At 36.6% G+C, this 27,602-nt stretch overlaps 2 protein-coding genes across 2 annotated transcripts; one reads left to right on the top strand and one right to left on the bottom strand.

The window, feature by feature from the left end:
• Positions 1 to 536: 536 nt before the first annotated feature.
• On the top strand, positions 537 to 3,647 carry LOC116300540 (doublesex and mab-3 related transcription factor 3, truncated). Its single transcript, XM_031709424.2, has 2 exons — positions 537 to 1,475; positions 2,550 to 3,647. Exons 1-2 carry the CDS (start codon positions 974 to 976, stop codon positions 3,275 to 3,277), a joined length of 1,230 nt encoding a protein of 409 aa, XP_031565284.1. The 5' UTR covers positions 537 to 973; the 3' UTR covers positions 3,278 to 3,647.
• A 1,525-nt stretch (positions 3,648 to 5,172) lies between these two features.
• LOC116300539 (serine/threonine-protein kinase greatwall) lies at positions 5,173 to 22,497 on the bottom strand. The gene is made up of 16 exons (XM_031709423.1): positions 22,425 to 22,497; positions 21,121 to 21,173; positions 20,147 to 20,202; positions 18,719 to 18,819; positions 18,324 to 18,415; positions 16,478 to 16,570; positions 15,666 to 15,712; positions 14,428 to 14,516; positions 13,443 to 13,558; positions 12,156 to 12,360; positions 11,179 to 11,996; positions 10,387 to 10,537; positions 9,885 to 9,998; positions 7,770 to 7,871; positions 6,645 to 6,755; positions 5,173 to 5,517 (listed from the first exon to the last, which is right to left on the bottom strand). The coding sequence occupies exons 2-16, from the start codon at positions 21,151 to 21,153 to the stop codon at positions 5,462 to 5,464; spliced, it is 2,184 nt and encodes a 727-aa protein (XP_031565283.1). The 5' UTR covers positions 21,154 to 21,173; positions 22,425 to 22,497; the 3' UTR covers positions 5,173 to 5,461.
• Positions 22,498 to 27,602: the final 5,105 nt, after the last annotated feature.

The raw sequence follows: 27,602 nt of genomic DNA, 5'->3' as shown, positions 1-27,602 counted from the left end.
ATTGGCGGTTCATTCATTCGCTGCGAATGACGAACTTTTCCTAACACCACGAACTTATTTCCAATGGCTTTTCCTTGAACGCTCGTTATGAAGCCCGATACCATTTGATTGTAACTCTCTAGACTCTTGAAAGCCTTGAACTGCCTTAAAGTATAGAAGCTGGTTTCCAGCACAAGATAAGAGAGAAGATCGGTGGCTTCGATCGGTGGCAGACATTCTGCATCTAACTTCTCGCCTTGTAAACACGCGGGGTCGACTCCAATACCTTCGATTTTTTTTAAATATCTCGTTCGAATGTGATTTTCAAGCTTTTTGGCGTATTCAGATAAGACAATTGAAGAGGTATCTTCAATTCTTTTCTGTTCTTGGGTTTCGTTTTTTGAAATATCGACGAGTAAATCCTCGGACATCGCATAATTCGAATCAAAACATAAGCGCACGTGTGTGATTTGACATATGCTAATGAGCTTCCTGTGCACCAATATGGCGGACACTAAGTTTTAATCCGCTCGTGACGTCACGTGAAAACCGAGAATTGATTTTACAGTATTCGAAAAAAGCAATGATTGACGTTTGATTGTGCTTTCTTCTATTGTCTTATATCAGTAAAGTCCCAGAGCCATACATGTACCTCAGAAAAAAAAACCTTTTAGGTGTTTTGTTTAGAGAAAAAACATACAAATTATAGAGAGCAATTCTAATGCTAGCTGACAGTCGTGTCAGAAAGACGGGATCTTAGATTCTTTTAAGTGTTGAATCCAATATTGGAAAGCCAAGGCTGACAAGAGACAATTACCTTTTGAGTAAATCAAATAAATCTGCATAAGAATGAATCTTATTCACGGGCCGACAAAAGCCAATGACAAGTACGCCGAGTTTTGTAAAGTACTGATTAGAGAGCTTAGCCGAGCCAATCAACGCTGCCGGCTATCAGTGAATTGTTTACAGACTACAATAAAAGTATTGACTGTTCATGAGCTTAGGGGTGACAGTTTTAGGGTATGGCACTTATTACACAAAAAAATTGCAAATTACAAAACTAACAGTTGAGTCGAGTAGGCTAGCAAACTATACGGCCATAACCGCAGTAATGTCGTCGGGTTCCACTTTAGAAGATGAAAATGTAATACGTTCACCAAGATGTGCCAGGTGCCGAAACCATGGCGTTGTTTCGTATCTAAAGGGACACAAACGGTATTGTCAATGGAAAGAGTGTTCGTGCAGCAAATGTAGTTTGATCATCGAGAGACAACGCTTGATGGCCGCACAAGTCGCTCTTAAACGGGATGAAGAAGATGTGGTGGGATACGCTGAAGCTTCTCCGTGTTTAGTCTTTCGAACAAGCTCAGTTGACAGACCAAACGTTGGAAGAGTAGTAAATGGACAAGAAGCTAATAAAAGTCACACGTTCAACTACAGCAATGAAACTCCAAGTTTATACCAAGAAAAAGATGCCGCCAAAGAAAATGAAGAAGGTAGGCTTTTTACGGCTAATGTATAGGTCGTATTACAGTGAGTTTTTTGTCACTTTTAAAATGCATACTGTAACTCATATCTTCATGAGCTAATCGATTGGAAATAAGATTTACTTTGATCACTCGCGGTGTATTTGAACTCAATGCTGTGTTTATAAGGTTCGAAAGAGTTCGAAAGTTCAGGAAATAATAACCTAATGAAAACTCGAAGTGTTCAGTTCGGGTGTCCTCACTGCAAAATTTCCTCAATATTGATACATATTTAAACTATGATTTGTTGTGTACGTACTGCTCATGTGTTTCCTTAACGAAAATTCAAGATTTTCGTCGTTTGTTTGCCTAATTTCTATAAACAGGTCGTATAGAAACTTACCGAAGACTGCTTAGTTAACAGATAGTTTTTTGATCATGTGATCTAAGCAAAATGAAAAAATATATATAAATATTGCAAGTAAACTCCATATGGACACATAAAAATACGAAATAATAAAGCATTAGTTACACCTTCCTGGCCCGATGAAGCATTTTGATAGAACTATAGTAATTATGCATTCATATACTGCCAGTGCTATTCGCAAGATTTAGGTACACTAGAATTTGTTTTGTGTTTGTTTGTTTTATTAATCGATGAGTCGCAAAATTTACTTATGAAGTATTGCATGAACAAAGTTGTCATTTTTTTATTTTACGTACGAAGCATCGAAATATAACTAATATGTACTGTTTGATAAACAGACAGGGGTGTTTTATCGCGTTTGACTTTCATACTTTGATAGACGTTGTACGTGAGACTGAATTGGATGTCATGATCAAAATTAGGCAAAACCTTATCATTAGCCAGTCATATCTTAGTAATAATTTACGATCTTGGATTGGGCCAACGTCACGGTCATTTTACATATGTTTCCATTTATTTCGTTACCATTCGAAAAATCTTAAAACCGGACGCACAGTCGGTTTATTGTCTAAGAATACTCTTTTCGAGACAACTAGATTAGTATGAACTTGCGAAATTTAGTGACCGCGGACCAAGTGCTGTAACTAACTTTGTAATTTCTTATAACATTTATCTAGGGTCTCCTTTGAAACGAAGGTTTTCCGAGGACACGGCATTTCAGTCACCCTCCGATGGTGCAGCAGACGACGTGTTTTACGAATACGAAGAACCTCGTATTAATCAACCACTGCCAAAAAGGCAGCACACTTTATCTCAAGAAAGTGGCTCCAACAGCTCTGTGGCAGATAAAGATGTATCTCCGCCAAGTAGAAGTCAAGACGTCTATTATGATGAAAATGGTGCTCACAAGAATAGCGCTCATATTCCTGCTTTAGAATTACTTTCCAGACTTTTCCCAACACAAAAGCAAAGTGTCTTGGAGTTAATCCTGAAAGGCTGTCCTGGAAACGTCTTGCAAGCTATTGAATGTGTCCTGCCAAGCCACGAGAAAGCAATGCTGCTAGCAAAACAAAATGAAACGGCTTCTGTACAATACAGTTCGAACATGCGCTCTGCATTTGCACCACATAATGCAGTTTATGGTTCGAGTGTTCGTCTTCCATACTCCTTGCTTACCAGCCAGCCTCGTTTTACTTATCCAATATTGGAATATGTTTCCCATCAAAGGCCGCGCTCTCTAAGTGCTACTGGTCCTAAAACAAGCGAAGAACAAAATCTAAAGTCATCTGCATCTTTAGGCGACATGAATAATATCGTAGGTCGAGTTTGTCCCGAGTGTTCGATTACCTGCTCGGCCTCAAGTAATTTTTGCTATTCTTGTGGGAAATGCTTCAAAGAGTCCTAAATAAAGCATAAACTAAAACATACATATCTTGAAATTAATATGTTAAAGTTATTATAAATTTCCGACATTTGAGGTCGCTCTCATGTGACCTAGAAAATAATGCATACTCATGTGGAACCTAACTACTCCATTGGCGAAATAAAAGTGCGATAGTGTTGACGCATTCAGGCATCTTATGTTTTTCTGGAGTTGTAACGAATTCGAAGGTCTCATAAATTAGAGGTTGATATCTAGATATCGAAAATTTTGCGCACTGACAAATTTAGGAGTAAAACAAAACAAAAATGATCCACCATCCTAGAGACTTTTTAGGACAAGTTTTTTGTTGGAGTTAGAGGTTGAAAAGATAGTAAAAACGTGGTTTACAGTGCTTCGAGTTTTATTATATAAAAATGTTGCGATATAGATTTTCTTTCCCTGTAATAGCATTTGTAAAAATAACAGCATTAGTTCCCGTTAGCCTTTCCGAGGTCGAGAAAAAACTGCGGGTCGAGGTGGCATTGCAGTGTACTGGGGAACTTGTTGTATATTAATTCTGAAAAACCACATGTATTTCTTGTTCGTCTTTATTCAAGTTTTATAGGGTTAAATTTAGAGAAACGGTACTAAGCTTTATTATTGAAAGGAATTGGGTTTTGAGAACTATGAGTCTGCCATTTTTTCAAAACATGCGCCCCAAAAAACTTATGCTTCTTTAATTAATTCCTTTAATAAGCCTGGGTTAATTAAAATCGTTTTCTGTTTCAGCTTTTTTTTTATTGAAAATAAACGCTTTGTTTGGTGTACCTTCGAGTAATAAATTTTGAAATTTAGCTGCCCTGTACGCGTGGACAATAGTAGACACCGTCCTTAATGGTTGGCAAACGTTTGAATGACAAAACATACCTGACGTCATTTTTTAATCGAATAGCACTACTGAAAACGATTTTTATGGCTTGTTTGTACACAATAAGTTATTGTGAAATAAGCATAACATCTTTAAGAGAATATGAAACATATTCTTGGTTTTCACCTACGTCATCACGAATTTCAAAAGCATCAATTCGCATTATAATGGAATAATGAAATAGAACTACATATTCTGGCCAAATTTCGAGGTTGTAAAACATTTCGTTGCGGAACTATAGGCGAGTAAACATGACGCAATTTTTGGTTAAAATGTATGGCCATCTTGGTGTTCTAAGTTGGTACACCATCATGGCGGATGAAATTGCAAAGGCTTAAGATGATGAAATTTTTAATTTTTTTGGCTATATTTTACTTAAATATACTTTAAATAGATATTTAAAACGCGCCTAAGGGAAAATCTTTCAATTACAGTAAATTATTTTACTATTTTGATCGCTATTTAGATAGACGTAAGGGTATTGCGTGACACAAACTCGTGACCTTCATAACTCGAAAACCAAACATCGAAACGACTCGAGTTTTTTTCTCGCGACTTATAACACTGATTTCTAAACCATATTTGAGAAATGCGTTTATACCATCAATAGCTGAGATTTTTATGTTTTGATGACGTCATGTGAAAACCGGCAATACGTACAACAACACTAAGTAGCTACCTAGTGCACCTCAAAGACCCACTCCCTCCCGTCAGACAAGAAGGTGTGGTCTACAAAATCCACCCTAATACCAAAGGGAAAGTGGTATAGAAATTCCTGAAGCACGGCTACCGACGATAAGAAAACACTCTAGTCAGAGACGCAAGAATCAAACGACCAATCCAATCACAGCATAAACCGACCAGCAAATCACAAGACAAATGCCATCCGACGAGCTGCATATAACATACACACCTTTCAGTCTACACCATCGAGTTCCCTTTTTCTGAAATGACCTCAATCATGGGCCAAATAAATAAGTATCACTCAGTACAATTTCTACGATGAATATTTTACATTTTATTAACATCTGCAAAGCTTTATATCTTAATTTACCATTCAAGTTTACATTCTCTTTTTCAAAAGGTAAGCAATGGACTAAATTTAGAGTAGTAGCAGAGAAACGTGGTTTCAAATGCCGTACTATAGGCAAATAGATTCAGTTTGACATAGGAAAAGCACACTATTATCACATAATTACTTACATAATTACTTGGATTACGTAAGCCATAATTCGAAACTTCATTGCCAGCCATTTACTTCACAGTTGAATTCCTAAGTCAAATCGGGAAGCAACATGCTAACACTCTTGATGGTAGAAGGATGATAACTTGAGATTTTGGATGTTGTTCCTTGCTGTTATGAACGAAATAAAGAATGCATTACTATGCAGAATCGAGCTTTTAAACTCGTCTTATGTTTGTTTGTGGTTACTCCCCACCATCATCTTTCCAATTGCCGTATTTCACTATGACGTCACATCAAAACAATCTATTGCTTAAACGCAAAGGATTATGGTCGTCGGAGGGGATAAAATCAACGCAAATTCACCGAAAATTGTTCTAAAACCCGTATCAATCCACGAAGCAAACGATCCCCCTGTACCAAAACTATGTGCTCTCCTGTACCAAAACTATGTGATCCCCTGTACCTAAACTATGTGATCCCCCTGTACCAAAACTATGTAATCCCCCTGTACCAAAACTATGTGATCCCCTGTACCAAAACTATGTGATCCCCCCTGTACCAAAACTATGTGATCCCCTGTACCAAAACTATGTGCTCCCCCTGTACCAAAACTATGTGATCCCCCCTGTACCAAAACTATGTGATTCCCTGTACCAAAACTATGTGATCCCCCTGTACCAAAACTATGTGATCCCCTGTACCAAAACTATGTGATCCCCTGTACCAAAACTATGTGATCCCCCTGTACCAAAACTATGTGATCCCCCTGCACCAAAACTATGTGCTCCCCCTGTACCAAAACTATGTGATCCCCCCTGTACCAAAACTATGTGATCCCCTGTACCAAAACTATGTGATCCCCCTGTACCAAAACTATGTGATCCCCTGTACCAAAACTATGTGATCCCCTGTACCAAAACTATGTGATCCCCCTGTACCAAAACTATGTGATCCCCCTGTACCAAAACTATGTGATCCCCCCTGTACCAAAACTATGTGATCTCCCTGTACCAAAACTATGTGATCCCCTGTACCAAAACTATGTGATCCCCCTGTACCAAAACTATGTGATCCCCCTGTACCAAAACTATATGATCCCCCCTGTACCAAAACTATGTGATCCCCTGTACCAAAACTATGTGATCCCCTGTACCAAAACTATATGATCCCCCCTGTACCAAAACTATGTGATCCCCTGTACCAAAACAATGTGATTCCCCTAAAATTCTCTGTAGCTTCCCGAGGCGATGATTATGATCTGTTCATCAACAGCTGAAAACGTTAATTGAGCTTACCATCAAAATAAGTTGTGTCAGTTTCATCATCAGGATTTGGAATAAATGGCACGGGATGTTTGTCAAGGTTTGTCCAATCCAAAATACTAAAGAATGAATGAGACTTGATTTCTGTTTAATAAAGATTATACAATAACGTTAATTTGAAGGGTTGAGAAAAATATCACAGCATGTAATTTGATAATAATTACTTTTCAATATCCCAGCCTATTGTTTTCTCTCTGCACTATATCAATGATATATCAATGATTGCTGAAAGCAAACCATACGTTACGCTACAAATTGCAGTGTACTCAAAATAATATTATTAATAATATTGTAATTACATACATCTCTTGAACATTGACTCAAGTTCTCGAACGAAGCATTTTGTCACTCTTCATTCATGTGTTTGTATGGAAACACTCAAAATGTCCAGGATATTGACTACTGGATTACCCGTTTGTCATAGTTTGGATGATTTAACCTTTTCAACTCAAGTTTTTTTTAATTTGTTGGTATATACCTACATGTAATTCAAAAAGGTTGTCGGAGAAAAAGGTGATAGGCAATGGGCGATAAGCGATATCCAAGAATTAAACTGTGGCTGGAATAGCTTGTGTTTCTCATTGTGGTTCTCGCCAAGAACACGGCGGTTAGTGTTCAGATTTCAGATTATTCCGCGCGGATCTTCTTTGGCTCTGACAACGACATCTTGTGGAGATATCAAGGTTTATACTCCCAATATGTTAATGATGTGACGTCAAAGGAGGCACATTAAATATACAAAACGTTTCTTAGTCAGTAAAATATCCTGCATGGAACACCATTGCCTTACTTAGGATTTAAAGAAAAGTTCTAGCAAAAACAATTTCTCATAGTAATCAGAGTTCCGATTTCCATGTGATGGCAGATAAACTGAAATGCATCCTTTGACGTCAGGTCATATCTCCTTGATATCTCCAAGATGAATCACTCAAACCATATAAAAATAATTTACTATTCAACTTTTCACTTCATTTAGAATCAATGCTGAAAAGTTTGTCTAATTACGCTTATTTATTTTGTATTTACAACACAGACTTTATTAGTCAGTGGAAAAGAATCAATTGAATTGAATTAATTGAAGGAACATTTTTGTAATACCTTCAGCTCCTGGCCTTTTTTCTGGTGATACTGTAAGAATACGATCGATACAATCAACAGCGTCTTCTGAAAGAGCTTCTTCTCCTTCTGGCCACAGCAGGTCTAAAATAGAAGTTAATAATTTGTTTGATACTAATGTTCAAACAAAAAGGTTTTTTTTTTTTTTCAATAAATTTAAAATAACTGCAGTAATAATAATGATGATAATAATAATAAATGGATTTCAATTATGCCTGAATGTATACACCCACTTGCAAGAACGTTGTCATACGAAAATAGAACATTAGTGATTTAGTGGGATGGGAATTATATTAAAAAACAAAAGAAGATCACTGAAGCTGAACTTTTTCTTTTGTCTTTTAATGTATTCCTTTCTCACTAAATTACTAATGTTCCAATATCGCATGACAACGTTCTCGCAAGTAGGTGTATGTATATCCGAAGAACATCACAATAAAAGGAATGACATGGCAGACTTGGAATGTGTGTACACTGGGATGTGTCCACGACAAATTACAAGCATTCACAGCAAATACCATACTTTTTTTATCATCGATAAAGTGTCTAATGTTGTACCATGCAGGTAATCGAATAGTCAGAAAAAAGAGATAGAGAAGAATGAAAACTACTAAGATCTCAAGGATTTGAAGTTGAGAGTACAAGTGTGCAAAGAAATCCTATTTATTTTATACATACTGAGATTTTCTTATGAAATTTTCCTGTGTGAAAAACAAGTTCGCGACTTTTTTTAGCCAATCAGAGAAGCGAAACGATTTGTCACGCGTGAAAAAAGCGTTTCGTCCAATCGCAAACCACTGTCAAGGCGAATCGTGTTTTCGCGGTCGTCGCGAGTAGCTTTGTCGAGCAGCTTTCAAATATTTTCAGTGTATTCTAGTTGTTTGTAGTTCAAATTAAACTTATCTAATCAAGAGCTAGGAGATATTTGTGAGGATGGCTGAACAACCAAGAAGATTTGTGTCTCTAGACAAACCTATCATACAAGTTTATCGAAGACCAAAAAAAAAAACAAAACAGAAACACTCTTTCAAAACACGAAGATATGTAAGTTTGCTGACTGAGTTTCTCAACTCCAAAGAGTCGAGAAAATCCCGCCAGAAGAGCTTAATGGATATATCAGTGAATTGCAGTACTATCTCAAACGAACAACAGAAAAACATGTCTTTGATTCTGAGTGGAAATACTACAAGTACATCTATAGAAAAAAGGCCAGTGTCGAGTTTACAAAGTGCAGTGGGCATCGAGTGTCGCCGGTTAATCTTCATTCATGAAAAGTTCTAGTTTCCCTGCAGCAGGTCCATTCAGTGGAGCAGTTTTTCAATGAGGACAGTTTAACATAACAATAAAAACTTTAAACAAGTCGCCGACTTTCACCGATAACTCATTCAAATCAACAGAGTCAACATGTAGCTTCAAACGCATCAAGCGTGTGTTTGAGTCGTCGAGACGAAGACAGCTCTCCGCTTTGACAAACTAAGTTTATAAGACTTCATTGACCTACTGAGTTTGGTTGCTTTTTTCGTTATTTTCATATTTAGTTTAGAATTGAAACGTTTTGCTATTTACTTTGTACCAGATATGTTTTTTGATTTTAATAGTGATATTTTTACATGTAACAAGCTTTTAGCTTTTCGGAGGAGAATTTTAAAATACAGCAGTTTTGTATTTTTTTAGAGAACCCATTAAAGGTGAATAAATAAAAACAACAAAATCTCAGTATGCATAAAATAAATAAATTACAGCATGGAAAGCGCTTTGTACGGGATTTCCCCACTCGTTAGTTTTGTATCTGAAATCTCACTCGTTCGCTGCGCTCACTCGTTCGATTTCAGATACTTCACCAACTCGTGCGAAAATCCCGTACGCGCGCGCTTTCCATGAAGTAATCTCTATATACTGAATCTACATTGTAGTAGGCTGTCTAAATTTGGTGCGTTCTTTCAATACTTTAAACCTTAGTGGGAATTATTAATGATAGAGTAGGGGTTGCCAGAAACCATAGCCAGAAAATTTTCTTTTCCGTATGTTTTCAACATTAACAAGAAACCATGAAAACTGAATAAAATGGGAGCTTTCTATTTTACGCTTGCCACAAACCTCTGTCTTTAATGTGGTTGAAAACAAGCTCAGGCGTTTCATCGTTGAATGGCGGCAAACCAGTCAAAAATTCATACAAACAAACACCAACAGCCCACCAATCGACAGCTGGAGCTGCAAAAAATGGAGAGGAATAATCAAATTAAAAAATTCCCGTTTTGGGTTAACAAAGGCTAACTGCGTTTATGTGAATTATTGACATCATTATGAAAAGTCTGAAGCCTAAAAAGCCTATAAACTTTTAAGTCCGCACCCTTTTTCAAACCCTTTCCGAAACCAAACTAGAAACAAAAAAGAAACAAATAAACAAACAAACAAAAAACAAAACAAACAAACAAACAAACAAAACAAAACGAACAAAACAAAACAAAACAAACAAAACAAAACAAAACACAAAAATAACTGAAAATAACCAAAAGGCAACTGTATTCACATGACTTCGAACCCGGGTCGCAACGACGCATCCTGAATTTTTAAATGTCGCAATAGGTGCAGAACTTACTGTGCTCCAGTCCAAACAATATTTCAGGCGCAAGGTAATCTGGCGTGCCCAAGATTTTATTCCTGGGAGCAATCTTTATGGCTCCACGTCTGCAAGATTTGGGTGTCCTGTAAGGCGTTCTCGCTGGCATACCAGGTGTTCGGTGCACGTTCTAAAAAAGCATGGCAATTGAAAATGTAGTGAACGATGCTGTCATAAAATCAATTCAAACAGGTAATGATTTAAACAATTTTAAACTTGGGATATAAATACATTCCTAGAAAATCATTGCACACTAATAATTTCAAAGAAGTCCCTTAAAACTTGAAAGCTGACATCACTGAGCATCATGGGAAACATTTTATATTCAAAACAAGTTAAAGATTTTTTTAAAGTACAAACACTTTATCCATGAAACAGTATTAGCAAATAGGTGACAAAATTAATTAAAATATTAAAGTATACAAATTATGTACAGCTTATCCAAAATGATTGACCACATCGAAATATAGAGTTTATCTTGGATAAAAGGCTAAACATGAAAAAATCACACTTTTTCTCCGTGGAATTGGTGTCATTTCTTTTTGTTTTCCTGTTAGCCCAGGGTCGTATGCAAATTTACACAAATTTACCTGTCAAATTTTTAATGGCGTTTTTTTAAATTGCAAAATTGAATCAAATTTGTAACTGTTCGTTGTTGGCTCTTTTGAAATACAGTGCACAGTGAGTGAAATGTTTTTTTGAACTTTGTTTGCCTGATTAGATATTTGTATACAAACCAATGTAGTGCATATTAAAGTAATTTATACTCACATAGTGTGACGTTTCCATGGGCTTAGGGGTTAGTTTTACACTCGCCATTTCTATTGGTGACGCAATAATGGACGGGGACATACAAAGAAGACGTTGGTCTTTCCAATTCTCTTTCTTTGACAGTTCCATATGACAGGTGTCATCAAAACTTGGAACAATTAGTTTATCGGCGGGAACATTAGGTACACTGTTTTCATTTCCAACAAAATTCATGGTACAACTGTTATTTTCTGTTTGATATGACAGATTATCAGGAATATTAAATAAATTGGTATTTCCATGAATCCTGGAGGCATCCGTAGAAACAATGTCACAGCTTGAATAACCAGAGGTCAGAAAATGCGTTGTTTTAAGTGGGGTCCGAGGAGGCTTTTCTCCATCAATCGAAGACTTTAGAAATGTCTGGTTGGAAACCTCTCTTGGAGACTTGTGGCATGAATTCAATGACTGAGAGTCGAATACAGGGCTAAGAAATGGTTCTGATATTTCACAAACCCCAGTTTTGTAAGGAATGTTTTCTTGCAAGACAGGCATTGGTGCTTCCTTACACATGTCTCCGTGTTCTGGAATTGATTCGAAACTGTCCATAAATGAACCAGTACGGTCCCTGAAATTAATAGCCGCTAGCTCCTGCGTCAACCCGGTACTTAATACACGCCTTCTTTTGAGATCTGGGAGCAAACTTTCTTCATCTGGTGATAATTCATGAACGTTCTTAATAACTGCATCCGGTGAGTATTCTTCCTCAAGGTCGATAGGGCTAAACATTTTTTGTGAAACTTTTGGACAGAAATGAGTTTTCTTCCGTAGGGCACCACCTAGAGGAAACCAAATACACATATAAGACTATATCACAGTATAGACTATACATAGCGCAGCTCATATAGTCTAACCTATGAGAGAGGACTGGACAATTAGTCTAGCCCATAAATCGTATCGTTTCACGATGAAATGATTAGTTACGAAGCAGGACTCACCTGTAAGAGGGGTCATTGAACTGTGGATTTCTTTAGTAGCTGGTGAGCAAACTGAACCTATAGTATTCATGCTTTGCGCACGCGTCCGTTTTGGCTCTGGTGAACTAAACACATAACTTTGTACGCCGGATTCAGTGTGTTGAGAGACCATTGATGAACTTTTTGTGCGATGTCGCTGACCAGGTCTTGCAGACCTAGGAACAGACTAAAGTAAAACCATGATCAACTAGTCTTCATCGTTTCGAGAGAGATTTAATCTCTAGTATTCATCCTTTATAGAAAGAATAAGGTAGATAACTCCCTAATTAGTGTGATTTAAGAGTGAGAATTGAAATACTTTTTCATTCATAAATTGATAAGTTTTAATTATCCGCGCGAGCCATTCGACTTTACCCATCGGTAAGAGATTCATGATTCGGGTAGGTTGATTACTCTACGGTCATCTAATAAGGGTTTTTTTTACATGACCGTGAATCTTAGAGCCTGGACACGAGCAAATCGAGCAATCTGATTGGATAGATCGCATCGCGGACTGGTCTAGATTCTCCGGTATTAACCGGTCCGATCGCATATTAATCTTACGGCGAAAACATTTTGTCCTTTTCAATGAAAATAGTCATATAATAAAACTCTTATCAACCGAGCTTGGTCGGTCTGTACGGGATAATCTTGACCTCAGTCAGGTACAGACCTCGCTGCGCTCGGTCTGTACATTCCGACCTCGGTCAAGATTATCCCGTACAGACTTCCCGCTCGGTTAATAAGATCTAAGTACAAAGAGATGTGTTGACTGCACATGGCAGTTTGTTTTGAGGGGTGGGCTCACATGACCTGCAAATTGTTCATGTTTGCGTTTTTGTATTTTGACTCCTCTTGGCCAAGGAACCGTTAAAATTAGATATTTTGCTTTATGGATCAAAGCAAAGCGAACTACATGCATTTCTACGTTAAATTAGTGATTAAATGTTCCCTTTGTACCGAGGTACAGTGGCGAATCCAGGACTTTAAGAGGGGGGTTCATTTTTGCAAATCTCAGCACAACAATAACGTTCTCTTGCATCATTATTTTTCCCATGAGGCACATCACTGGTCTAGGGGCGCTCCTGATAAGGATAACCTATCCACCAGTCCCATTTCATATGAAATCTCATGAAATAGTACCATACTTTTGAACCCCCCCCCCCCCCTAAATCCGCCACAGAGGTATTACTTATCAATTGAACACATTTGTGTTCATTTTAAAATACAGTGGATCAGATAAGAAACAAGAAAACAAAAAATACTTACGAAGGTAAAGTCAGTGGTCAATGACAAAATTTGACCAGGAGTTCTGAAGTACGCTCTGCCTTGTGAGTATGGAGTTGCCACACTAGGTGTACTCATTACGTCTGTAAAACTTGGTTCTGGAGAAAAATGTTTGGGAGTAATGCCTATAAAGGCTTTTATTTTGTCGACATGACAACATAAAACATTTATCTTTTCTCCGTTTTCTGGCACAATATTTGGGAAATGGTCAAGAGGCAATGTCCACAAGAATAGAACAAATTCAAGAATTCGTGGCAAGGGTCAAAAAATCAAATGCGCTCTTCTTTTGAAGTTAGGTAGGCCATCATTAGATATGAATCACTGGGTAGTTGGCTTTCGAAAATATTATTTTATTTTCGAGAAAACGGCCACAGAAGAGGTTCGACCGAAGCCCAAGCAAGAGACGCTCAAGAGGAGTGAAAATGGACAAACTTTGAACAGAGCGCGCGTAAAAAATAAACCATCTATGACAATTTTTGAAGTTTCTTCTTAATGTACTCACTCTTTTTTATTCATTGGACGAATTCAAGGGACGAATTTTTTTGCGAATGAAAATATTGTTTTAGTCGAATAAGTTTTTAGAGAACTTGCCCATACTTATTTGAGGCAACTAATTAGCATATGTAAACACAGGCCTCCTATTTTCCCTCGCCAAAAATACACCGCAATGCCATCTCGCCCCAGTTTTTCCCCTCAACACCAGAAATGCTAATAAAGGGACACTTGCTTCCGACCAAGTGCACGTTTTTAACCTGAATGTCGTCTTTTCTTCGATATTCAAGTCTAAAATTATACTAAAACAATTATTTACCTCAGGCTCAGTGATTATGGTGAATATTTACCTCGCCTTCAGCGAGTAATTGTTCAATTTTTATCGTTAACACTTTTAATGAGTTTTTAATGATTTTAAACCAGTTAAACAGGCAAGATCAGAACTTGGATATATAATTCTAATCAATGGACTTACTTCTTTCCATTGTCAGCCTTGAGAGTCCAAAGTCAGTGAGTTTAATTTTGCCTTCATTTGATATTAACATGTTGTCTGGTTTCAAGTCTCTGTGTAGTAAAATTTCTTGATAAGAAAAATATCTATCATAATTGATCCATTACAGAATATTTATTTCAACCACATGACACTAAATGAAAACGTTTAGTAAGAATTCATTAGGTGGGGAGGGGGGGGGGGGGGGGGGGTGGGGGTTCACAATAAGCTCAGTTGGTAAAAGCATCGGTATGTTGTGCATGAGGTTATGGTTCAAGATTTGGCCGAACCAACACTTTGTAATCACATCTGCAAATGGTCACAACTCATGTGACTAGGAGACCATGCATGGCGGTCCCGTCCCTAATTAACTACAGACGTCAAAAGAGGACCACAAGTTTATCAGTTCAATTACTGTTATCCTCTATAAACAACGATATATTTTTATGTTCACACGCTAAAAATGCAAACGCAGATACGAGACTAAGTACAAGAAAATAAAAAAAAGTTTCCATTCTTTGCGTTTGCATTGCAATAGTTCCCAAGTCACCATGTAATAGATCAATTTACCTTAGGCCTAGGGCAAACGTCGAACTTTTCATGCACCGAACTCATTAAAAACAATGGATATCAGGTGATAATGAGGCGGCATTCGTTGATGTAGTTAAGTTCGGTGCATGGAAAGTTCGACGTTTGCCCTAGGCCTATTAAACGCAATGTTTTGCCCATTTCAGAACATTTCGTGTCATTCGCTAGAGTATTATTTCTTTAACAGTTGCACACGATGAATATAGATACAACTCAAACAGGGAATCTTTCAAAGTATCTCAAGAGAATGGCACGTGGTCTGGCATTGCGCCCATGTCGAAAAGGTCTGTTCTGTTTGCGCTTGCGTTTGCATTGCTCGTGTGCACCAGGTTTATGAGAGCCCTACATTTATCATAGATACAGATCCTTTTGACACCAGAAAATATGGGAGAAAAAAGAGAAAGCAGTATATGGAAAAAGGAGCTTGCAAATTGTGCCAGTCGTTATTGAATACTGCTCATGTTTCTTAATCATTCAGGGGTGTTATTGTTATCTTTCCGTTATCTTTTGATTAGAGTCATTTCTGATTGGTCAAAGAAGAATAGAACATTCCTGGAACATATTTCAAGGAGCCCACGGTGTTTCGATTAGCAGTAAAAGTATAATTTATGATAATAATTGAAAATCATAAATACCTGTGAATTATGCCATGACTATGAAGATAAGCCAAAGCCGCAATTACCTGTAATATAGAAATTGTAAAAAAAAAATTTAAATCATGTTGCAAGTCCCCGTCCACCCTAAATGCGTTTTCGTTTGAAAAAGCATACTTTTCGATGCGCTTGGGCCCTGCGTCCACACGAACATGCCAAGAATTTTATTGAAAACGCATACATTACTTATTATTACACTCGTATTAGTGTGGGCAGCGAAAACAGAAGGTTTTGTAAATGCTAAAGACTCGTTTACACCGGCAACTTTTGCAGCGATCTGGGTGTGATTTTAAATGGATTAACTTGGATGGCTTGGAAGAATGGCTTGGAAGAATGTCTCTTTAGCAGCATAAAAATGAGTAAAGATTTGAGGAAAATTGTATTGTAATAGAAACATAAGCGATAATACTGATCGATGTTTCGACATCATAAGATGTCATTACCAAAATAACTTGCGTGATTTTCATCGCCCGTCGATGATTTTAAAAAATTGCAGTGTTGCCTGTGTATGTAAAATATGTAAATGCAGGTAAATATACTGCCATCCTTATCAAGCATGTGATAGCTAAATCCCAACCCTCAAAATCAATCAATGCTGATTTACAATCCACCGTTAAAATCCCCTCTATACTTTCCCAGTCCATTAACGCTTTCTAAATGAGCGGAACATCCCAGGTCTTGCCGCGTTAATTCCCCGCCATGTCCCGGAGGTCGGAGGTTTCAATTGACTGCCGGTGCATTACTAAAAAAATCACATTTGACTTTTTACTACTTAACTAATGTTCGTGATTTACCTGTGCAATATATATTCTTGCCATTTCTTCATCAAAGTAGCCAATATTATGCAATAAAGACTTGACATCACCTCCAACTAAATATTCCATTACCTGTTTTAATAAAACAAACTTTATCAGCCTATGATAAACATTATTGAATGTGCATTTGTTTTAGTCTGAACTGTAGGCCTAAGATTCTTTCATTATCCTCAATCCCCAAGGTGAACAAAACAGGAACACATCAGTGCCATTCAGGATAAAATTTGTATGTAAGCCTCTCAAATTCAAAGCAAAATTCCAATCAAATTTAGAAAAGATAAATTCTACTTACACAACTAATATATTCTAATTACCTGCAATACCTTCTAGTTCTATAATGGTTATAAGTGGTATACCACGGGCGTAACCAGGGATCTTGCAGGGGAGGTGCACAGGCAATGATTTGCAGAACCAAAAAAAAAAAAAAATAGCAGAACCAAAACATAAGCAGAACCAAAAAAAAAAGGAATAGTGGGTTAGTGCTTCTTAAAGTGCTACTCTGACGAAAATCGCTCAAACTTAGATTCAGCTGAAACTTCCTAAGAATACTCTTAAAAGTTCCAATAATCACTATATGAAGTGTTTTCTCGATATTCAGGACGAAAGTATGATATTTTTACGATTATTTTTTGGAGTCTGTGACGTCATACACTCAACATCGAACATCGCTCCATACATTTCTTTGTATATAAATCCTTAATTTATTTTATTCCTATGAAGCCCAAAGGGTGGCTAATGTGCTTATTTCACATTACTTGTGACTATAATTTATATTTTGGGGTGTTTGGGTATTTCTTTCTCCCTTTACTACTGATATTTTGATCATAAACTACAAAGAAATGTATGGAGCGATGTTCGATGTTGAGTGTATGACGTCACAGACACCAAAAAATAATCCTAAAAATAAAAATGCTACAATATGCAGATGCCAAGTGGTCTTCATTTAATCAAAAAACATTTACATGCAATTTTAAAGTAAAAGGAGATAGATGAGCGGACCTTAAGCTTTTATGGGGGGGGGGGGGGATGCATGTGCACCCTGTACTCCCCCCTGGTTACTGCCCTGTATACCATGAAATATCCCATGAGGCGAGGGAGTGCACAAGAAAATATACTGCAAGACAGTGGCATTGTATTACTATTTTATCCCACACCATTGAAAATATGCCAAGGCTGCAATGCTTGATGAGAAGGAACAGTCAAGAAAACATGGTCCTTTGGAATACCTGTACATATGCATTCTGATTGGTTCTATATTCAGTGGTGTAGAATAATGCACACTGGTTACAATGAAATATGGAAGAGTTATAATAGGTATGCCCATGCCACAGCTTCTTCTTTGCTTGCAGGGAGTCAAATCCCTACCATTAAAGCTGGGTTTTGCAAGAATGATATTATTTGAATGGAATGTAGCCTATGAATGCTGGAGCTGTAAGACATACACCCTATAGGCATTTTGCAACAACAGGTCACCTGACACTACCCCCCCCCCCCCCCTCCTAAAAGTCGTGCCAAAATTAGCAATGCAAATCGAATCGAGTGCTGGATGGCAAAGTTTGCCATGGTAATTTACTCATAGCACATATGTATGAAAAAATGGTTTAAAAAAATTCTGAGTATTTTTCAAATGGGATTGTTAATGATTGTTATTGTTATTGAGAGTATTAAAACTAATACTGAATTAAAAACACTCCCTCACCATTATCAATGTGGGAATATTAACCGTAATTGTTCCTTTTCACTATCTGAGAGATGTCTCAGTCAAAGAAATCTGAGATGACCATGGTGTAATTTCAAGAAACAAGCAACTAAACAAATTACATACCAGAAAGATTCTGTCTTTAGACTGAAAAGAATAAAATAAGTTAACAATATATGGGCTCTTCGATATTGCCAATGCATCCCTTTCTGCCACAACTAAAAACAAAAGAAACAAGGAAGAGTTAAAGAAGGGATAAATGAACACTAACCTCTGGAAACAAACATGAATTAAATTTGTATGACAGAAGTTCCGTTTGTAACGATTTAGGCACTTTTTAAAATTTACTGCAGTGTTTTTCCACACACAAAAAAAATCAAACTCAGACATTCCAACGACTTGTTGTGAAATTGGTTTTTCACTGCTGCCAGTCAAGAATATTAAAGGTACCAACTGATTATTTTTGATTGACAGCAGCAAAAAAAAATAATAAAAATTTCAGGAATTACAGTAATGCTTACCTTGTTCAATCATATTCTTGTTGACAACATCTTTTTTCTTCATTACTTTGACAGCATACATCTGATCAGGGCTATCTTTTCTTTTTGCAAGAAACACCTGACTAAAATCATAGTTAACTATGATTAACTATTAACTATGTTATCTATTAACTATGCTAAAATACATGAATATTTTTCAGTTAGAAACTGCTTTTTTCAAATTTGTCGACACTATAAAATAGACCAGTTTCGAATTCCAAATTACCGCTGTGTTCCTTGATTACAGACTCATTTGCACAGGGTTAGCCTCGTATCAGTGTTTAAATATTCACAAATACCAATGGTAAAGTAAAGAATGCACAACTTCAACAATACAAACATTTTGAAACTCGATGGACCTTGACAGGAACACGTGAATATTCTGCGCAACTTGAGGCTAACCCTGTGCAAATGAGTCTGTAATCAAGAAACACAGCAGTAATTTGGAATTCGAAAGGGGTCTATTGTCACTTATGCACTGTGAAAGAAATGGATACAGCCATATTTGTGAAAAAAGAATCTTAAGTGCATCTTAATCTTTCATTGCACAAATACCTTTTTTTTCCTACTTAGAACTACCACAAGTGTGATTAAGGGTTTATGACCCTACCCCTTTGTCCTTAACCCTAATTGAACCTAATAAAAGGAATTAAGAGCACCTCTACATCAATTGATAGGGGGAAATCAAATAATTGTGAAAACCCCTGTGAAATTTATTAGGAAAAATGTAGTAAATTGAACACTTTACTATGTTTTGTAAGGAAACCTAATACATGTGTTGGATGGCATGATCTTGCATCCAGCTTTTATTTGGATAATGGTATTGAAGCATTTTTTTAAAGTACCAGTAAGTGAGATCTTGATCAACACTTTTGATAATTATAATATAATGCATTAATATATTATAATATATAAATATTAATATACTATTAGCATGGTGGAAAGACGTGTATTGTACGCTCTCCGAAATGTTTTCGTGCTTTTCCTTTAAACTCTGAAACGGAAATAACCAGCAAGAAATCTAAGATCATCTAACTCTAATTTATTAGTTGTTCTTAAATCTAGTCCTAAGACATATGGAGACCGATCTTTTTCCGAAGCTGCTGCTAGGTTATGGAACTCGCTACCATACAACGTTAGGACTGCTAGTACGATATGCTCGTTTAAATCAGCGCTTAAAACTTATTTGCTTGCATCCTGATTTTTTTTCCCTTTTATTTGTTCGCATCCTGATTTTTTCTTGGTATCTATCTATTTCATTGATATATATCTCAATGATATTGTAAATTTTTATTTATTGCTTTTAACTTTAGGACACTTATGTAGGAGTATTGAGTTCTAATAATGCTCAGGAACTATTATATTATATTATTAATATATTATTTTTTACTTGATAGGTATGGCACTTACCCAAATGCTCCCCGACTAATTGGCTTGATAATGTTAAAGTCATCTATTCCTGGAGGCTAGATAAAACAAAGAAATTCTGCAATAAGTTATGAATTTCATGTAATGTGCACATTGAATCAGAATTGTATCACATGATATTGATAGATACTGTGACTGATGTACTGGTCACAATATTTTCTTTAAATTTCCTAGCGCTCCCATTTATAACAGGTGACATTTGAAAGTGTTCTGTCAGTGCTTCAGGTTGTACAGTCAGAGGCCATTATTGTGAAAGGTTTAGTAATTGAAGCTTTTTCCAGTTGATACAAGTTGTGGTATTGTGGTATTTTACTTTGTCCTGTGTGGTTTTGCAGTATTTAGATTCCCCTTCTGTTCCTCTCTGTAACTGAAAGGCTACCCTGCTGGAATACAGGTGTTCTTTGCAATAGTTTTCAATATCCAATTGAAAATGTCATTGAGTACATACAGTATGTCAGACTGATTATTTGATTTTTTTCTTATCAATAATATTCAACCTAGCAAATAATTTAATGCAAAATATTTATAACAGCTGTCTGCAGTATCATAATCTATAGCAAAACTAAAGACCACAAGCTGTAATTAATACAACTTTTTTTTGTAACTTTGGTTAAGCATTCTTATATAAAGAATGCTTACTGAAGAGGAATTTATTGAAGTTTAAGGTTGATGCATATGATGTGCATGGTTCGTCCAAAGGATCAAAGCTTATTGATTATTCATATGTTTTTAATAGACCTATCCCGAATTTGCTTGACTGGCCACAAAAAATGGTTTCAAGTCAAGGTTGAACTTGGTGAACAAAACAATCAAGTCCAGTCTCGACTTTAAACCATTGCTTCGTGGTCAGTCAAGTGAATTCAGGATAGGATGTTGAATTCAGGATACTTCTTTTGGAAGTTAAAACTATTTTAAGCTAAACAGGCCTGGTATTTTGAGATTAATGTTATGCTCACCATGTGAAAATTGGCATGCATCTCCTCATCCATGCTGTTGTTGTAAAGATACACTTAAAAAATGAATAGAATAATATTAATGAACAAAAACACTCAAATAAATAGTGAACTACAATTGTTCATTATTCCCTCCACTTAATTAAGGCAGTTTTCCACTAGTAGTATTTTGCCTTGTGCTCCGGGGGGGTACTCCACCAGAATTTGGGTAGGGGTGTTCCGCTGAGATACCCTGGGGTATCCTGTTTATGATTAAAAAACTCAAATTTGTGAACCCTGTTTATGACAAAAGATATAATTCATTGCACTGAGTTCCTGTTTCAATAATCATGTCACCTCGCGTATCGCTTTTTTATGACCATAATAACCAGTTTCGGTCAATACGAAAGTAGAATCACTGAATATGACAGGAAACTCAGGAAGAACTTGGAACTTGAGTGAAATTGCATACCCTGTTTATGACAAGAAGCTCGAAAAACCATACCCTGTTCAGCGGATCATCCCCTTATAGTCCATATATGGGAGTACCCCCAGGCCTTGTGGCCTGTACTGTGTATCACTTGAATGCAAGACTTTGTACAGAAATACCTTTCCAAGATTGTGACTTATAAACAAAGATTTATCTAACATTTGCTCTGGCCCATAGCAATGTTAGTGTAATCCTTTATGTTAGAAACCTTTTTTCTCAAAATTGTATCAGCCAGTCCATTAAACAACTAGACTCACAGACTGAATGGTCTATGAATCATTAGCCCATGAGGCTGAAGGCCGAACGAGCTATTGACTCATAGGCCATGAGAGCAAGAGGTGTCTAATATTGTTTTAGTATAAACCTACAAATAGGTCAAAAAAATATAAGCAATATATATGCTGAATATTATATGCTCTTTAAAAAACCTCTCTAACATATTTTTAGGCAAATACTTGAATAACTTTTTTTTTGTTCAGGAGGGGGGAGACAAAAGCTGCCATATTCTCTTAGACGATTCTTATAACAAAAAGAAAGAAAAGCAATGAGGCAATGAGGTAAGCTTGCGTATAATAAAGCAATAGTGCTGATTCGTAAACGAGAATACTCTCTCACAAATGCAAGTATTCGTGTTCAGTTTTCTTGCATGGTCTTAAAACTGTGTATAAAGATCTGTATAAAGATCGAGCAAAGCTAAGGAATCAAGTCCAGGTCAGCAAAATTACTTTAGATTTCATTGTAAAAAATAAAGCGTATTTTCGGCACAAGGAACACATTTTGTTATATCACAAACTAAATATAGCGTTAAGAGTCTAACCACGGGTTCACGAGGGCCTACCTTACGCTGTAATGTTTTATTTTCGCAGGTCACCTTTCTTGTTGTTCCTGCTCGACTGCCGCCATGTTTGCCGCCGTACGTTTGAACAAATTTAGCCCCAGTCTTTTTCATATTATATCAACACAGGGAACCCAACTCCAAGAAAGTCGTTATGTGATTTCTCACTAAGCCCCCCGGGGGGCTTATTTATTTCAGGCACGTTTGAATAAGGGCTTATTGGAGAGGGGGGGGGGGGGGGGGGGCTTAATTGAATGGGGGAGCTTATTGATTTAGTCGAAATGCAGTATATAATATGATTGTAACTCAGGATTAAACGGAAGCATTACTATTGACCGTCTCACATAATCTGTAGTGATGTACATGGCATTTTTATCATTTGATTCACCTGTGTTAGTCTCTCAAGTATAATTTACGATTATTGTGAATAGCAAAACTAAAACACGGTAACATTAACAAAGCAAGCTAAAAAGAAATGTTCTGAACAACCAAGACTTTATCACCTTTAATCAGTACACGTGATTATTTAGTTGTGAAAGGGGGGGAGTGGGGGCTAAAAAGAGAGGGGGGCTTAACAAATTTCTTCCTTTAAAAAAGGGGGGGGCTCATTTGAGAGGGGGGCTAAATAGAGGATTTACGGTAGTTTTCTCATTCTGAAGTTTCTCATTTGCATTTCTCATTATTATTATTATATTCAAGAACAAAACTAGCCCTGTTGGGTGGCTGGTGGTGGGTCGTGTACACGTTACAAAAATCCTGTGCGTGAGAGTAGTAAGGTCGAAATTCGTTCTCGCCCGAGTCCTACGCAGGTAGTAACCTTGACATAACATGGCAGAAAATTTTCTGCAAGCTAAAATTGTTCTGCACGAACATTTCACTCATAGAAATCTTGTAGGAAGAGACAAAAGAGTTTTAAATAAATGAATCCCCCATTGTAGGGATCATTTTGATCAAGTTTTTTGTGGAGTTCGAGGTTTAAAAGACGATGAAATCGTGGTTCAAAGTGAGTTGTTTGTTCAAATATGGTGACTGTAGAAATGCATATGAAGCAGAAGAAACGCAGGCTCTGGGTACGAGATTGATTTGCACACGGATTCAGAGTATGTGCAGACGTTTTTTACTCGTGTCGTAAAGGATACTTATCAGTGTTCACGAAAATGTTTTCTGCTGATAAAAATATCACCTCTCCCAAAGTACACGGCTTTATATCTCAAATACGCATTCAATAAATTTTGGTCGCATTTGATATTTTGCTATATATGGGTCCAAAAGGACATGTTTACAAAATATTGAGCTTACTTATAAGGAGGCTTGTAGAAGGCGCAAATGTAAAAACTGGACCCAAATGTAATAAGGGTCACAAATGTAATAAACTTTGGTCACAAATGTAATAAAGGTCACAAATGTAATGAACTTTGGTCACAAATGTAATAAAAATTTTTTTGTATTATTCTCAAGGCCAAAACTAATTGTGCTTTTGTTGTAATCTCAAAATCCATTGCACAACTGTACACCGTGCATGCAAATTTTCCACATTTTTTTCTCAGATATAAGATCACAAATTGTTTGTACAATTTCCAAATTCATTTAATTTTTAAAACGATTCACAACATTAAACCTAAAACAAGCTTTATTAAACTCGATCAACTTATACATTAGACAATCAGATCAATAGGTATAAAGTAGAGATTACAACATCAGTATATCGTTTTCATGTTTTTCATGCATGACAATTGATTTTGTGACATAATTGACTGACTTTTTTCTTATAAGCTTACACGAAAACCGTTAGCTCATTTCAGGGAGGGGTCCGCACCCCCTGCACCCCACCCTAGATCCGCCCTTGCTTCCATCAAGTTTGCAACTGAAACAGTTCTTCAGTACCAAACTCTTAAATACTTCGGCAGTTGACATTTATGTTATGAGAGGGAAAATTAATGTTTTACAGACTAAGCTAGACATCAGTTTTTCTAATAACTATTTCTTATCGTATGAAAACAAGATAAAGAACGATCAATTAGTTATTGAAAATATCGATATAAGATTTCAGCAAGGCTACCATCACGCAAGTTTAGATGATGGTATGCTTTGAATCTACAAGTAAACCACTTAGCTCCTCAGTCCCATTAGCATGTACACCTATGGTTACGCCCTACACACTCTTTACCCCTTTGCTTAGTTATTTTACCACTATTCTTTTAAATCTTATGATATAATTATTCCTCGTAGACCTTTCTATACATTTACCATATATTCACATATTATCTTTGGTTTAAGTTATGTTTAGTTCTAAGATTTTCACTCGTATTGAATGAATAATGCGGAATGTGATGTTTTAAGGGGAAAATTATTTTCAGACTACTGGCATTAAACCATGGTTTTGTGTTGCAGTTGTTTGGAAAAAAATCTTTTGAAAAAATAGTGATAACTTGCGATCGTCCCTAAACTGAACTAATGATCTACAACCATTGAGACATCAAATGAAAGAAAAAAATAAACACACGTACACACAATAACATGAAAATAAATAGCGAAAAAAGAAATAGAAATACATTATTCGACATTAATTCCATTTTATTATCAATAACAGCGTAATTTATGAATAGAATTAGCATGATTTTAAGTTATTTATGTTACACACTTTGTACTCTATTTGATTATATTTTTTTACTTGGACTGATACATAAGATTTCTTTCGGGTTTTTTGGACATGTACATTTGTGACCTATATTACATTTGTGACCAAAGTTTATTACATTTGTGACCCTTATTACATTTGGGTCCCGTTTTTACATTTGTGCCTTCTACAGGCTGTGGGTAGTTTTGGTCTGGCACACCTAACCGCATTGGAAACGGCTACAACTTCGTCTTGAATAACTCGATCTGCAATCGTTTACCGCTTATTTTTTCGAAAACTAGACCTGAACTTTCAAAGCGACTTGTACCAGTCGATAGTAGTATTCATCAAGACACCGTACATATTGCAATATGAAAAAAAGTGTGAGAGCGTTTTCCAAATATTACGCGATGGATATTTTCATGGACTTTTACTATTATTTCCAGCGTGTCAGCTTTATACCCTCAAAATCGGGACTTCAATTTAGTGGATTTAATATTTTAAGTAACTAGAACATAGGTACGGATATAGACACTGTCATTATTGAGTATGAATCAAATTGTGACTTTCTTTCTAACGTTATGGATTTTTTGATATGAAGCTAAATGACTTTTGTTGTCAAAAGCGAGGGAGCAGGTGGTAGGCGACACGGTGCACGTGACATTCATCGTCCAATCAGATTCCCTGATTTTTCCCCCGAATGTCGCGCGAAAAAAAAAGGTTGAAGCATTTTCCAAATTCCTATTGCTGAAGAAAAAGCCTCTCTATTTCCTCCAAACTAAAAATTAAGAGCTTGTTGCAAGGACATGGAAAGGATAGGCCTTCTCCTACTGATAATTGAAGTTTGAAGTAAAACTAAATAAAATATCTTTTGTTTCTTCGCTTGAAAGTGGGAAGTTTATAAAGTGATTGTTTACGCTTCACTTTTAGTTTTTCTTCTACCGGAAGTTCCTAAAACTCCTTTCTGTTTGTAGGCCAAATCATTTAATTTAGGATTTGAATGGACTAAGAATAAGTGTAGTGAAGAATGACGTATTGAAAAGTTCCGGTCGACCTCTTCTAGTTTCTCTGATATTTTAGTTATACTTGAAGCGTATACAAGTGTATTTGTACTGCCACACACATCAACAACAAAAAGACGAAGCACCTAACAACGTCTAGTTTTTTCCCGAAATTACGACTTGGAAACCGACAAAAATCTAGAAGAAGTCCTTAAACATACACAGCAGTATCATGTACTTGATAAAATAATACTCTTTTTAACACACTTTTGCCGCTTACTAGTTTCAAAACTGTGTTTACGAACGTGGGAACCCATTTGCAGTCGTGATTCACCTCTTTGACGAGCTGTTTGATTGGACAACTAGCTGTCAAAAGTGACATCTAATGATTGACACCGCACTTTTTCTAAAAGCAAGCCGAGAAAGGAGTAAACTTTAGTCGTAATGTTTTGCTATACGTACTAGAATTTATCATATGACCCGTACGGCCCTGCTCGCGCGCTCTAATAAAACCATTGGAAAAAGTCACGTGATGGGGGCCGGACGGGTTGACGTAAGCGGGCCGGAAAAACCCGTCCGGCCCTGCTCGAATCCGCGCGCTTTCTTTTTCTTAATTATTTTTATTTTCGTGAGGCTCATATGATAAAATGCTTATTGACTGAGTTAGGTCGGGCCGCACGGGAAAATATTTGGCTCTCGGTCATTTGCACGGACCTCGCTGCGCTCGGTCCGTACGACATGACCTCGAGCCAAATATTTTCCCGTACGGCCCGACCTAACTCAGTCAATAAGTACATATTATGCCTTTTATACAGCAAAAAAGGTATAATTTTTAAAAGTCTGATGTCTCGATGTAACCATGAGGAGTCTCAATTGATAGGATTTGTCTTTGGGAACCAACTCGAAGAGTGGACTCGTAAAAAAAGAGATTGAAAATTTCAAAAAGGTTTGAGAAACTAATCTGGAAAGGAACTACATTTAACTTAACTTAGGTGTTATCAAACTACATTCAACTATTTCTTCAATTGTTATTTGGTTGAACTATCACAAAAGGCCAGTATTATCTTAGTTAGCTTTGAATCTAAACGACTCTAAAACTGTTTTCTTTTTCATAATAAAAATAGCCAAAGCCATTTATAAGCTGAAGCTGTGAAGTTTTTCAACTTTTCAAACTTTTGTACGAGTTTACGTATTATATTGAACATGGAGAACTTTGCTTAGCTTTTTCTTTTCTTTTTTACTGGGAGAGGGAGGGGTGGGTTATTTGCAAGATCTTTAACTTCTGAAAATAACATCAGAAATACCGTAAATTTTCAGTTTCGAAAGAAGCAGCTGGAGCTCTGTACACTACGACGGTCAGAAGCAAATAAGCACATTTTACATTTTCGCCCATCATGCTTTGCGAACCCGTGTCGCACACCACCTGGGATAGAGGTACAGAAATAAAGCAAATGGTTGGAAAGTGGATGAGCAATTATTCCAGCTATTTTGAGACACATACGACAAATATGTAGATTAATAAGTCCAATTCCTTCCCCTCTAACTGTAGACCACCCACAACAC

This window comes from Actinia tenebrosa, unplaced genomic scaffold, assembly GCF_029948245.1.
Source record: "Actinia tenebrosa isolate PJP-AT-01 unplaced genomic scaffold, QUT_ActTen_1.0 PGA_scaffold8__29_contigs__length_14323225, whole genome shotgun sequence".
Classification (NCBI taxonomy): Eukaryota; Metazoa; Cnidaria; class Anthozoa; order Actiniaria; family Actiniidae; genus Actinia; species Actinia tenebrosa.
Note: the sequence above shows the minus strand (reverse complement) of the source record. Positions and strands in the feature narration are given on the sequence as shown.